This window comes from Simochromis diagramma, unplaced genomic scaffold (assembly GCF_900408965.1).
Source record: "Simochromis diagramma unplaced genomic scaffold, fSimDia1.1 OVJJ01000361.1, whole genome shotgun sequence".
NCBI classification, from domain to species: domain Eukaryota; kingdom Metazoa; phylum Chordata; class Actinopteri; order Cichliformes; family Cichlidae; genus Simochromis; species Simochromis diagramma.
The window spans coordinates 8,261,129-8,275,198 of record NW_024386860.1 but is presented as its reverse complement, the minus strand read 5'-3'; the positions used below and the strand labels follow the sequence as shown (position 1 = coordinate 8,275,198).

The window sequence follows — 14,070 nt, the reverse complement described above, 5'->3', positions numbered from 1 at the left end:
CGAGATGTCTCCAACATCATTAGGAGAGTAGTCTATGATGAGGATGGGAATATGCTTAGATAAATGTGTCCCCAGTTTAAAACCAGTGGGTCAGATAAAGCCATAAAATCTGCATGCAATGCATTAACATTCAGATGCAACAACCTCCAGCTGAGAGAGTGTTTTAGGCTATGCGCCCCTTGTTGCAAGCAGGTTAAGATTCATTTAAGAGTCAAACCAACCATATGTGATGTGACCCTAAATTCTCTGTGGATATAAAAGGTATTAAGAGTGAAAGAAGTCTTCACCTTGCTCCTCCACACCCTGTGAATTCATTCCACCCCCTTTCTGTGATGTATCCATGTAGGGGGCCAGGAAAAACATACCGCTTCTGCAGTTTTAATGTTGAATCATGTTTTTACTTATTTCCGGATGTCTGCGAAAACATGGCAGGGAACGCTGAGGTGTTCCCTGAAAGTATGTGAATCATTTTGAAGTTTAATCCCCAGAAAACGATTGTGCATCAGCTCAACGGAGCGTATGTGCTAAGGGCAAGGGGTAAACAATAGGATAGCACTCGGAGGTGAGACGATGAGAATAAGGAATCATAGTCTGTGTGAACAAGAATGTGTGTGTGTGTGGGAGAGGCAATAAAGGAAAGAAACACTAGCATAGGGCCAGTGTTAATTATATTTTCAGGAGGCTCTTAAAAGGTCATGGCATGCATCTGCACCCCCTCACTAGCCCACACCGCCAAAATTTCACTTTCCCTCCCATCCTCATTTCCCTCCGTCTCCTCCCCATTGCGATCTATCCAGTCATCAGCCCCCCATCTGTGCACATTAGCCATTCATGAACACACTCATTAGGGTGGGAGTTTGAAGCGATTGTGTTCACTAGTCTGCGGCTGGAGCGTGGCGATTAATATTTCAGCGTCTCCCGTCGAGGAGCTGAAAGCAAGTTTGGTCCTCTTAGGCTAGAAAAAGAGAGAGAGAGTGAGCTTCCATCATATAACCCTCACCCCACACTAAAAAAAAAGAAAAAAAGGAGCAAACCTTTACCCACCCACCCCCCTCACTGCCCCACTCTCACACAGGCTGTGTACAACTTACAGTATTTTGGCTCCTCTTTTTCCCTTTATTGCATATGTGCTCATTACATACACACACATAAAGCCCTAACTCAAACTGACTTAATTGGTCTCTTTTTGTTTCACAAAAAAGAGGGAGGAGGGGGAGACTTGAATGGAGGAGGGGTAAATCCCTTCTTCTCTTGTCCCCCATCTCCTCGTTCCTCTCAGTTGGACAGGAGTGTCTTTTTCTCATCATCCTTCGTTTCACGTCCTTATGGGTTTACGGTGAAATTGGCCAAGCTTCTGTGTTCGCGAGTTCATTCAGAACAAATCAATAGCCTCCCTCATTCATACTGTACACATGCACTTAAAATATGAGAATTTGAGACAGCCAGGTGCATCATGGGTTACTGGGATGTCAATATTCGAAGCACTGCTCCTGAATACTGAAATCACCCTGACCCTACAACACAGCTCTCCTCTCCTTGATTCCACAAGTATCCTGCTTTAAAGCCATGTTCACATGAGCCTGGATTCATTTTGTACTTGATTTGAGATCTATTATAAAGCGGTGGTTTCAAATAACAGAAGTGTACCTTTGATAAACTGATAAAACATTTTGTTTTTCATTCAATACTCTGACTCTTAAACTGCAAACACTTGACAGTTCAAGGATTAGTACTGGTACGTCTTTTCCCCCCCATGAACACGATGTCGGTGCAATCACTTTTACTTTTTCCTTCCTGAGAAAAAGCCCATTGTTCAACACGTTTGAAGACTCAGTATACTGTTACTTAGTGAAAGTCTGGGTGATTTCCACAAGAAGGAAATCAAAGTGGGCTTAATCTGTGGGTTACATCATTGATTTTTTTTTTTCCAAAGTAGCCTCCTCTATCCTTATGTCCCTGGGACCTAAACTTCAGATATTTATTAACTGTAAAGGGCTCTCATATAAGTATTAAAAAATGATCCTTATATTTATAATTATGCTACTTGAACCTATTTAAAATGACTTTTGAGCATCGGAACAAAAAAACAAAAAAAAAGAACAAAAAATCCCCTAATTCCTAAACATTGTAATATTTTTGTTAAAATGATTGAATTCAAGTGTGAAGTCTGCATATACTACCCTTTGCGATATTATACTATACATACTGTTGTATATACAAAGAGTATGCATACTTAGATACTCTTTGTTTGGCTGTACAGTGCTATTCTGTACTGTGAAGGACAAAGGGTGTCAGTGAAGGTCAAAGTTGGTTCAGGGGAGACACAGTCGCAGAGAAAATTGTCTCCATACAGCCTTTAACTATCTAAGCCTCTGTGATTTAGATCCCTACCACTCTTCTCTTCCAAATAGGCCCCCATATTCAAGACACTTCTTTTGTGTCTCACCCACCTCTGGCCTCTCAACCCCTCCCCTGTGCAGATAAACTGTGCTTTTCATTCTAAGCATGCAATTCTCATCTTCTTCTCCATATAGGTGTATGAATAAGTGGGGGTCTATGGGCTGTGCGTGAGTAAGTGGAAGTCTGCAGGCTGAAGTGCAGCATGTGGGTAGGCATTCATGGGAAACAGTGGTTGGTGCGCTGCACAGTGATGGCTAATGAAGTTCCTCTGCACCTCATAGCCCTATTAAACTGCTGCCCCCTACCTCTACCCACTTCACCCCCCACCTCTTGCCTTGTTTCTCCCCGAGGGAGAGAGTTGGCAGGGAGCAAGCCGGCTGCTATGGCAACAACAAGGAACCCTCCCTCTCCCACAGGTCTCCTTAGCAACTGGTAGCTTGGCATTGCGGTAATGAGTGTGCCCGGTGTGCCAGGCTTTGTGTCATGTTGGCATGTGTGTGCAATGTACGTGTGTGAAAGAAGGAGTGAGTGTGTGTACAGGTGTGTGTGTGCGTGTGTGTTTGAAGATGAACGTGTGGCTGTTGAGTACACTTTGCCAATTTAGGTGAGACTTATAATGTGTGATGAGAAAAAGATATGGAGGCAGTCCTTGCTGAGGATCCAAAGAAAATGTTTTTTTATATTGAAATGTGACCAAACCTGGCACTTCAGCTGACATGACTCCACTTGTCGTCTTTTTTTCTGTCTGAGTATGCGCCTGTACAGATGTGTGGCTGTGGTCTGGATTTGTGCATTATTTTTCTTCTTCGAGATTGTGGTCATTCTTCTCTATACTGTGAAATTGAAGCAATTAAAGGGACGATCCGATTAATTTTTCATGCCATGTGCATGGCTGCCTATGAGTTTCCTGCTCTGCTGAAATTAAATTAAATGCTGAGAATGATTTTTATTAAAGTGCGATCAGAGGTGTGCACTGACCTTTAGAATGTAGGAAATGAGATTCTCATTGTTATGAATGAGATTATGTGGAAGCTGAGTGTGGGGAAAAAAAGCCTGGGCCCGCATTGATTCCATTGTTGGCTGACAGTTTCTTTGTATATAGCAGAGGGAGGTTTCAATATAATCAAATCCACACTGTGCCTGTTGGCTATTAAATGGACTGATACACAAATATGGACACACAGGCACTCACATAAATGCAGATTGACTTGCACACACTTGAACGCACGCATATCTTGCAGATCTTGTAAAAAAAAAAGAGCTGTAAAAGCCTCTCCAGAAACGTGTTGCTCTTTAACAAAAGCATGGCAAGCCCAGTGGAAAATGTTAGTTTGCTCCCTAGACGAGGTGTGAAGTGCGAGCAGGCGGCCGGCCCCACAGGTGGCCCAGCCCTAACACCTGTTGTGTGAATCCTCTGTGGGAGGGTGCGAGCTTTGCCTACCTTGCAGGTCCCAGTGGAAAAACCACACCCATGCTATACTGTGGCACGTGCCCATTTGTGTGCCCACACGGCTCCCCCGTTTCGTGCGTGGGAGTTAGACGTGATGCCCAGATTGTGTCCCCTTTGTGCCCACCGGAAACACTCAGCTGCCCCTGGCATCAGCCGAGCGGATTTTCCGATCTCCTATCCGTGTCTCAGATGCTCTTCTAATCTGTTAGTATCTATTTTTACCCATCAAAGCTGCAGCAGCCCTTCTCTATCCCAAACCCTGCCACCCCAATGCCAACCTTTCCCTCCAGGGTGGGCACGGCTGATGGGTCGCCAGCCATTGGCTGCAATTAGTGCACAGTCAGGCAGGAATCCCCTACCAACTCCATTACATCCCTCTTCACAGCCACTTCCTGATCTGAGGCTACCAGACACACTACAACACACTTGCTTTCCATTTTAAGCCTTTTTATAAATGGCACTCCTGCAGTGTTGTGGAATAATGGGGTCGGGTACAGAGCACCTTTCACAGTGCTTGAATCACTCTACTGTGCAAACTCGGTCTATTCAAGTACAATGGCGGCCAAGGGAATGCACATTTGAATTGTACCTGTTCACATTTGCCGCTTGGATTAAGATAAAGTTCTATTTGTAAAACGATGGCCATCGGCGAGTTGATGAGTTAGCATTTAGCCTTTCCTGTGATGATGGAAAAATTGAAACCTGAAGTTTCTGACTCTTCTTACAGTGCATAGCTGTTCGACAAGAAATTACAAAAGCTGCCAATCTTCAGAGATCCCGCAGTGATACACGGAGATAGAAGCAGTTCTTAATCCCAGGTTTATTTCTTCTTCAACAAGGGCTGCAATGTGCCTTGCATGCCAATGCAGTCGTGACCACTGCTGTGGAGGCGATGATGGCATGTGGCAGAGAAGTAACTGTTTCTCACCTCCTAATAAAAGAGACTCCTTTTTAATCTTTTCAATTTGATTGCATTCCAAAACAGGCCTGTCTGCCCATCTGTCTCTCTTAAAGAAGCCTCCTAAAGGGATTTTAATCATCTGACTCTGGGCTTCTCAGGCAAATAGCTACATCTCTCTTTTTCTCTCTCACACACACACCCGCGCAAACCATTTCCAATTTTCTTTCTTGTACTCACTGTCATAGTCTCACTTGTCTTTTCCTTCTCTCTGACACACCATATCGTCACAGCTTCATTGTGCCATATCTGTGCCGCCATTAGGCCCTTCAGTCGCTCTTCAAGTCCCCCTCAGACACATAAAATTCCCCCAACCCTGTCCCTATTAATCCACATGGCTCTAAATTCTTTATTTCCCTTCAAAGGGACAACGCGAGCCGTGACATCAATCACGGAAAGCGAATATTTAGCTGGCGCTAATTTCCACCAATAGCCTGGAGACAGGCTTAGCTGACAAAACTCATTCCTGCGCTGAACAAAACTGCTTGTGTTGAAACCTCCCCTCCCCCTGATCCCTCCTGCCTTCTGCACAGGCAAAAACAGCATTACAATAAACACAGTTAGCGCTTCTGTTACTCCCCCTTGATTTAGGCTTATCAAATGAATGTGCACCATAGAGGGATACCCTTTGACAATACATAATGGCTCCATTCTGCATGAAATGGTTTGGTAATACCAGTCGAGTGTGGCAAACGGTTTTACCCGGTGCCACTACAAGAACAGCTGCTGTGTTCTTAGCTGGGCAAGCGCACCACACTGCTTTACTCTTGAGGTTGTTTGAATCGGGTGAGTGGTTTCTTTTTGCTGGTTCCCAGACCTCATTCACAGTCCTTAGTTTCTCACTAAGTTCTGTTTGAATGAGTGCACATTCACCACAAGATGGGTCTTATAAACCATTTGACCTGTTTCCTCACTCCTCTGTGAGTGAGCGGGAAAAAACCCTGAGTGGATTCTGATGTTGCCCTAATGGAGGGGGATGGGGAAAGTAGGGGGCATTTTGAGGGCACCCATTTGTGTGGCTTAGAGGGGCCCCTTGTGCTACCGCTATATTCCCGCCCCTTATACCCAGGACCCTTCACCTCCTGCTGTATCCTCCAGCACAGCTGAACCCATGCCAGTCAATCAGGTTATCCCAGATGAATCACTGCATCCAACACAATACCTCCTACCCCCATATTACAGCTACTCCCAATGTTAATGCCTGACTGACATCTCGGGAGTGGCAACAGAGGGATATGTTGGGCATTAAGCCAATTTGTGCAAGTGGGAAAAGACAGCTAACTCACAAGCCTGTGGCGATTTAACATTGTTATATGACCAGTGGGGACATGGAATATTGAACACCCATATTGGCCTCATATTGCAGGTGGATTGTGTAGTTAGTCAGATGTTGATGTGCGCACTGACAGGCATTAAACGTCATTGATTTTGAGCATTAAGTAGGCCTCTCTAGTCTCTGAATCAAACTGAGTTTGCATGTGAAAGAAAGGAGGGAGAACTGTAGAGCCATCGATTGGTGTTGTGAGATTTCCAAAAGCCAAATGAATGGTTCTTGAAGAGGTTAGGAAAGAGGAACACATAAGGATGTTCCTGCTAGATTTGATTTATAGATTTCTGTATCTGTTATAAAACCAGTTGAACTCCCACCCCCAACTGCTTATTCCACCTGTGCAGGGTGGAAAAAGTGTCAACATGGGAGATTTGCTCGTAAAGAACATAATCTTTTAATCTGAGGACAAAGAGTCCTATCCCGTTGCCTTTGTCTAAATGTCTAAATCAGCTATCAGGTGTTTTGGGCCTTAATGAGAGTTGAACCCAAGCTGATTGTTTCCTTGCAGTCACAAAAGCCTTGTTCACCTTAATTGGCTTTGATTGGTCCATAAACTATCACCCTTAGCCTCTTTTACTTAGTGGCCAAATTAACTCCTTACAGCCTGATTTAGCAGTATTTGATGAGGGTGGATGCTCTTTATATGTCTGTGCAGGTTCTCAGTCAACCAGGTCATGCAATTCTTAATGAAAAGCAACTCTTTTTTTTGTGGTTTGTGACGTTTCACCTCCCATCCAAGGGCTTCTTCAGTTCTAATAACTGAAAAAAAAAAAAAAAGTTCTTGATTATGAAACAAAGAAGTCACATCAGTTCTTATGACTCCATCTTGTTCGTTCCAGCATTATGGTACCAGCACTGGATGTCGCCACATGACCCACTGGTTCATTCATTATTTAGAGCCTTCTCCACTAGCCTCATTGTATTAAAGGCGTATGATTTGAATAGGAAGTAGCGTCCTGAACCCAGGCATGTGATGTGTGTTCCTCTGTCATTGTATGTTTCTGTGGGCTTCATCAGACTGTCTCAGCAAGCCAGGGGGCTGAAAGAGAATTTCCATTTTATGAATATTTAATGCATAATAAAGTTTTCAATTTTATTCTATTCTTTAACCCATAGGGCTAAAGAATGTCACAAAGCCAACCCTCAAGGACAGAGCACAAATTGGAGGTAGTTGATTTGTTGGAGAAATTAAAAATATAGTTAACACCTGCCTCAGAAATCATCCAGTAAAAATACACACAGGAACATTTGGCGTAGTTTTTAACCATATCCTATAAGGTTTTTATAGTGTCCCTGATTCCCACATCAAACTCCCCTTACTTTTTGCTACTATAGGATCATAGCATATCCAAGCTGCCTGCTGTGTATGTGGTAACCTGGCATAGCTCTGTGTGAGACACCCAGCTGGGAGTGCCCCTGAATCAACTTGGGATTAGCCCAGGATTGTCTGGGATTACTCGGGGATGGAGAGGGATTAGCAGTGACTGCCTGTTTCAGGGGCGTGAGGGCCAGAGGCTGGTCAAATTTCCCCTGACTCAGAGAACAGGAGGCAGACAGAACCACACCCACCATGAAACCACCTGCAACCTTTGTAATCTTAAATTCTAGCACACACACAAATACGTGCAAACAGGATGACAGCAAAAAACATGTGGTAGAAAACTATCGAAAGCCAGCAGCCAGTAATGATGATGATGCCGTTGCTGGCCACCATCCGAAATCTCTCAAATCTCTCTAGCAGGTGGATTCATCAGATAAAGAGGGTTTGGGATGATGACAAATCCCTCCAAGTTCAATGGGGCTGCTCTTCCCTCATACGGGGATAAATCGAGATTTGAATCAGACAGGTCACACAGAGTTGTGGCATGAAGTGGTTCAGCTCTCTGAAAGATGCCTCATTTACCACCGGCCGCGATGGAAAGGCATGAATGCTTACATATGTTTTAATTCGGGCATGCACCGGACTTGATGGGGGATGATTTGGAGTGGTATGATAGGTGGATGAGCCAGCCAGGGTGAGACAGGGAGTTGGCGCGGCACGTAGAGAAGCCGTCAGAAGCAGGGAGCGGGCATCCCCTGCGGACTTGCACTGCCAAGATGAAAGGCTGTTTAGTGTTGGAGCAGCAGCATCAAACAGCCGCCTCCTCTTGCATCCTTTCCCCCATCCCCCACTCTCCCTCCATTTCTCTCTCTGACTCTCTTGACTCTTACCACAATATGATATAGTTCTGCCATTGCGCGTTTACCCGGTTGCCATGGTTACCCAGTTCTGGAGGTGTCACGGCGAAATAACCCAAGGAGGCATTCACAGATCACCTGAATTCAGCTCACCTCCCGTTTATATGTTCACCGTCGCAATTTGATTTGTTTCCCTGCCGTGCAATTCGCTCTAAATACAAATAATGTGCAACATAATGAAGATAGTGGTGTGAGTACCCCTCAGTCCGAAACAATCCATTGTATGTGTATATTCCCAAACTGCAGGAGATGCTTTTTGATTTGATATTGTCTTGCTTGAGCATCTAAATTACTTATGCAGCACAAACAGCAGAATTATAACAACAGATTCCCTGACACTCGGAAATCGCTATTATTCACCAACCCTTGAGATATAAATGATTAAAAAATAGAAACTATATCCTTTGAATGACCGAGTCACTGGCTAACCCCAACCCATGCCAGTGATAGAGGATAATGGGAAAGTAATTGGTGGCACACTGTATAATTGAAGGCATAGAGGTTGAAGCCAGAAGTTGGAAATGACTCGCGTTCAAAGAAGTGTGTAAAATAGGAAAAAGGAAAATTGAGACAAGTTGAAATATGAAGCATTTAGTGACAAAAAAGAAATACAGGACTGTGATAAAGAGAGAACAAGGGAGGGGAAGGGAGATAGGCAGTGAAGGTCTGTCAGAGGGTGAGATACATCCATTAGCCCTCCTTCCTCCCGGCTCAATCTTGCGATACATCCCCCCATTCAACCTACGTGAAGGAAAGAGACAGAGCTGGCACTAAGCCAGGCTGGCACCAACTTCAAACATACAGTACAGCTAACCTCAGTGGTTTACATCAGGCCAGCTAAAAGCAGAAGTAGAGGAGGACAGATGGATTGATGGAAATGAAAGTGGGAGGATTGACGTACATAGGGAGAATGTCTAAAGTCGGAGTCTTCGGTCATTTCAGGTGGGATAAGACTGACAGGGTGTTGCTTTATGCCAGCTGTAGCTGTTATTTGAGCATGTTTGTGCTTTTCAGTGAGCTCTAAATTTCCTGATTTTAGTCGACTCTGGTTTTGTGCATCTAATATTGGGAACAGAAGCGACCTGATAATTTAGGACAATTTTCTGTGACTCATCATGTATGGACCGGATGGTTTATATGCAATACTGACAGCTGTGCTTGTGGTTAAGGTTTTCTTGAGCATTGACTTTAATACTTGATGTATTAAAAACAATCTTATTTTCATGTAGAACTTTTTAATCTAAATCTTATGCACATTTCCCTTATTTGAATTGTTTACATTTTTACATAAATAGTAATAAATAGTAATTGAAATGACATTCATTATATTACAGTTTAGTTTTATATTTTTCTTTCTCTTTTATCTTTCTGCAGAATTCAATCCGACACAACCTGTCCCTTCACACACGCTTCATCCGGGTGCAGAATGAGGGTACAGGGAAGAGTTCCTGGTGGATGCTCAATCCAGATGGAGGAAAAATGGGCAAAGCCCCGCGGAGACGAGCAGTCTCTATGGACAACAGCACAAAATACCTAAAAAGCAAAGGCCGGATCAGAGGCAAGAGGGTTGGCCGCCCTGGGATTGGAGCTGGGTCTGCTAGTGTGGGGCTCCAGAGCTCCCCTGATCATGGCAGCCCTTCACGGAAAGGCCTCCAAGGAGCCGGAGGTGCATCTGGAACAGATGGTGAGTTTGATGCTTGGACAGACCTCCATTCCAGGGCTAGTTCATCAGCGTCTACCCTTAGTGGGCGGTTGTCACCCATCCTCGCAGAGGGAGAACCAGAGGAACCAGAGGAGGGCGGCCTGTCCTGTTCCACCTCCCCTCACCTCTACCCGTCGCCAACTAGTGCACGCTCTCCATCCATGGGTGCTGGAAATCACTGTCCTCCTCTTGAGCAGCTGCCTCAGCTGGCTAACCTGACAGGTGCCATCAGTCTGGATGAGCAGATGATGGAGGATGGTTATCATCATCATCGTTCACAGCAGCAGCAACACCAGCAGCATCAAGCTATTGGCAGACATAAGCACCAAACTGCTGTCTATCACTACAACTCTGGAGTGAAAGGACAGGGCTCCTATGGTTCAAGTGTCTATGGGGCAACAGGCATGGGGATGCTGCGTCACCACTCACCCATGCAGACCATTCAGGAGAACAAACCAGCCAGTTTCTCTGGAACCATGCGAGCATACTCAAGCACTAATGCCCTTCAGAGTCTGCTAACAGGGGGTCCAGCTGGACAGCAATACTGTCCCAAGGACATGATGCTGGGACAGGAGAGGGAAAGCCATTCTCTGATGAATCAAGCTACAAATGGAGTTGGATCCAACCATCACAGCCACCACCCCGGCCTCCACAATGGCCACAGCCACAATGGACTGCATAGTCACAGCTCAACTCATAGCCATAACAGAACTCACAGCCATACTCCCAGTCATAATCACAACAATGTAACCAACCACAACTCACCTCACAGCCTCACTCACAATGGTCACAGCCTCAGCCAGAGCCATAACCACACACCACCCCGGGCTGCTGTCCTGACCCCACGTGGCAGCAGCAATCAGTTGCAGACCTACAACCACAAAGCTCCTTACCTGTACAGCCCCCCATCACATGCCCACCTTCCTGCTTCTACCACCCTCCCCCCAAATCCAGCAGGTATGCTCGGCATGCCCCAGGACTCATGCCATGTTGCCACAGCTCCCCACCCACGTCACAACCATTACCCAGACCCACAACACCAAGGCATGAGTAATGGACCGTATCACCATGGCCTCGGGATGGGCAGTGGTACCGCTGGTAGCAACTACCATGGCTATCACCAACCTCACCCCCATGAGAGACTTCCAGCTGACCTGGACATTGACATGTTCCATGGCAGCTTAGACTGCGATGTGGAGTCCATCCTCCTCCATGATATCATGGACTCTGGGGAGGAGATGGACTTTAACTTTGACTGCTCCTTAGCCCAAGGTGTGGGCATTGGCATGGGTATGGGAATGGGTGTGACTATGGGTATGGGGATGGGAATGAGTGGACTGGCTGGTCCACAGCAAGCCCATAGCAACCAGAGCTGGGTGCCTGGGTAAAGTCAAGAACAACACGTCTAACCCTCAGAAAGAACGACCCTCCTCATGAAGCACTGTGCTCAACTGTGACATTCCTGATTTGACACAAAGACTATAGGATCCACACTCCCATGTCTCTTTGTTGTCTTGACAATTCCACTGTCATCCCCCCTCCCCTCCCATTTTTTTAAAAGATCCCCCTCTAGTTCATGTCACATTAAGTTTTTCCTCAAATCAACTATACTGTGATGACAATCTCTCAGCTGTGCTTGCCCAACATCGCTTCTCATCTGCCATGAGAACTGAACTCTGAATGCACTTTATTGCAAGTGGGTCACATCTCACGGTGTAATGCCTTCACAGAGCAGCTCAGGCAGAGCTTGGCATGTTTTGTAAGGTGGCTTCAGTATTTGACAAGAACAAATGAGGAATAACAAGCCCTGCTAATAAAGTGTCAGATTTATGAACTGATAAAATTAGAGTCGTTTGCTTATATACTGTCATTTTTAAAGGTCGGGAGAACTGTTTTTGACAGAAAAATTTCTCAGTTACATGTGATTGGATGTGCCCTGAGTTTTCAAATGTAGTGGTACCTTAAGATCATAGGCATTTCTTATGACTTATTTATACCTCAATTTAATATATTATTTAATGCAATATCCCTCAAGATTGGGTGAAATTCAATTGTACACTAGACTTAAACAGAGGTCCGATCAGAAGCCAGTTCATCATTTGAAAGACATTCACTCGTTCATAAGCTCCACGTAATTATCTTACATCAGCAGCCCTGTTGTTTATAGCTATAGTCTTGCACTTTGACTTTTCTCTCGGATGCAACATTTTGTTGTTCGGCTTCTTTGCTATTGGTTCGAGAATATTGTCATCGTGTCATTAAATGGATTCTATCATTAGTGGCCAGCGCGCAATTTGGTGAATTAAAATGTCATATCACCTTGTCTCACCTGGGCCTCTTGTGCTAGTCTCCCTCTCTCTCCTTCTCTGTCTCCGTCTGCGAGTGGAGACAAAGTGACCATTCCTCACACCAAGCCATTAATGTAGGTTGATTGAAATTCAGCATCTTGCTTTTAATCTCCAAAGTGATGCGGCAGCGATGTGTCATTATTGAGAGGCTAACGTGTTGTCCTCCCATCTCTCACCTCGGCTGTCCGGGCCACCTCTTGCTTCTCCAGCTTAATGCGCCAAGAAAGTGAGACAAAATGGTGATTAACGCCAAGTCACTCTGCCTGCTGTCCTGCTCTGAGAAGGGCCAATGTCACTGGCCACATGCCTGCTCAAAATGGGTAAACAAAAAGAAAAGACGGAGACAAGGATAGAACAAAAGCCTGTTGTTGCAGTGGGATCAATCATCAGCCTTAGTTTCCATTCCTCTTGGATGTGTGCGTCTCAAAACAGGTCATGTACTCCTATTGTAAATCGTTTCCATTGTCTCCATTTAGTTCCCATGTTTTCAGTGCTTATACCCGGCACTTCAAATACTCAAACAGGTGAAAAGGGAGATGTTTAAGGAGAAAACAATCAGCCAATCTCAATGGCATGAGTCTGTGTCTGATAGGGTTGTAATGCTTCACAGCCATCCGCATCCACTTTTTGTGTGTTTATTCTGTTGTCTTGTAGTTGTTGTTGTACTGTTGAAATTGTAAGGACTGATGAAGACAGTGCTGAAATATCCATAGTGTAAGGGTGGAATCCACTGGTGAAATTATTTTGGTAGCGCAGTATGACCTTCCAAAGCTTCAACAGCGTGCACCCCTCCCGTATGTGCTGTGCTCTGCTCAGTTGTTTCTGCGTTTGTGAGTGGGGGAGTCTGCAGTTAATTTCTCACTGGCCTTGAGAGAGAGAAGAAAAGAGGACACCCCTATTCTCTAATTCCCTCAAGGAGACTCTCTGCACTGGGTCTGTACAAAGTACGGCACACAAAGGAAAAGAAGGAGTGTGGGGGTGGGGGGGTTATTGTTAGAGCCAAAGGTCAAGCATGGCACAGACTATCAGACCCATTATTGAGGTAAATACCTTTATTTCAGGGCTTTTAGCGCACTGGTTCCATTTAATCTCTGAGCGGAAAATGCGTGAAATTTTATAAGCAACTGGGCCTCGCAAAGCGGTTATGTTATATCCTATGCTACAGACGTTTATCAATGCCCTGCTATTGGAAAGATAGCTATATATGATGTCTAATTTTCCTCTATTTATTTATGAAAGAGATTGGTCTTTGTCACTCCTAAATGTGGTAATCGTTTGAGTCAACGCCTGTCCCTTCCTCTTCTTGTCTGTTTTTTAAGATGTCACTCCCTCCGACCCTTTTACTGACTTTTATTTTGTACAAAATCTATATATTAAAAAAATTGTATAATAGTTTTTAAAATCTCAAAATACTATCAGTTTTGTTGTCTATTTCTTTTTTTAAAAGAATGTATCTCATCATCTGGTGACTGTTAAATAAATGAAATGCGAAGAAAACGATGTCTCTGTTGTCACATTTGTTTAAATATGACCATGTAGAATGATTTTTTTCCCCACAAAAAACACAACCAAGTGAGCTTTTCCTTGCAATTTAGTGAGTCTGAAGGGGAATTTTCCCGAGCTACTTCTGTTTGTCAGTTGCTT

General features: G+C 44.6%; 1 protein-coding gene across 1 annotated transcript in view; it reads left to right on the top strand.

Moving 5' to 3' along the window:
- The window catches only part of LOC120732595 (forkhead box protein O3-like), a 29,023-nt gene extending 15,100 nt beyond the window's left edge, over positions 1–13,923 (top strand). The window contains exon 2 of the mRNA XM_040030320.1: positions 9,751–13,923. Coding sequence (XP_039886254.1) covers positions 9,751–11,466 — 1,716 coding nt within the window. The 3' untranslated portion in view covers positions 11,467–13,923. The remainder of the gene's footprint in view (positions 1–9,750) is intronic.
- Positions 13,924–14,070: the final 147 nt, after the last annotated feature.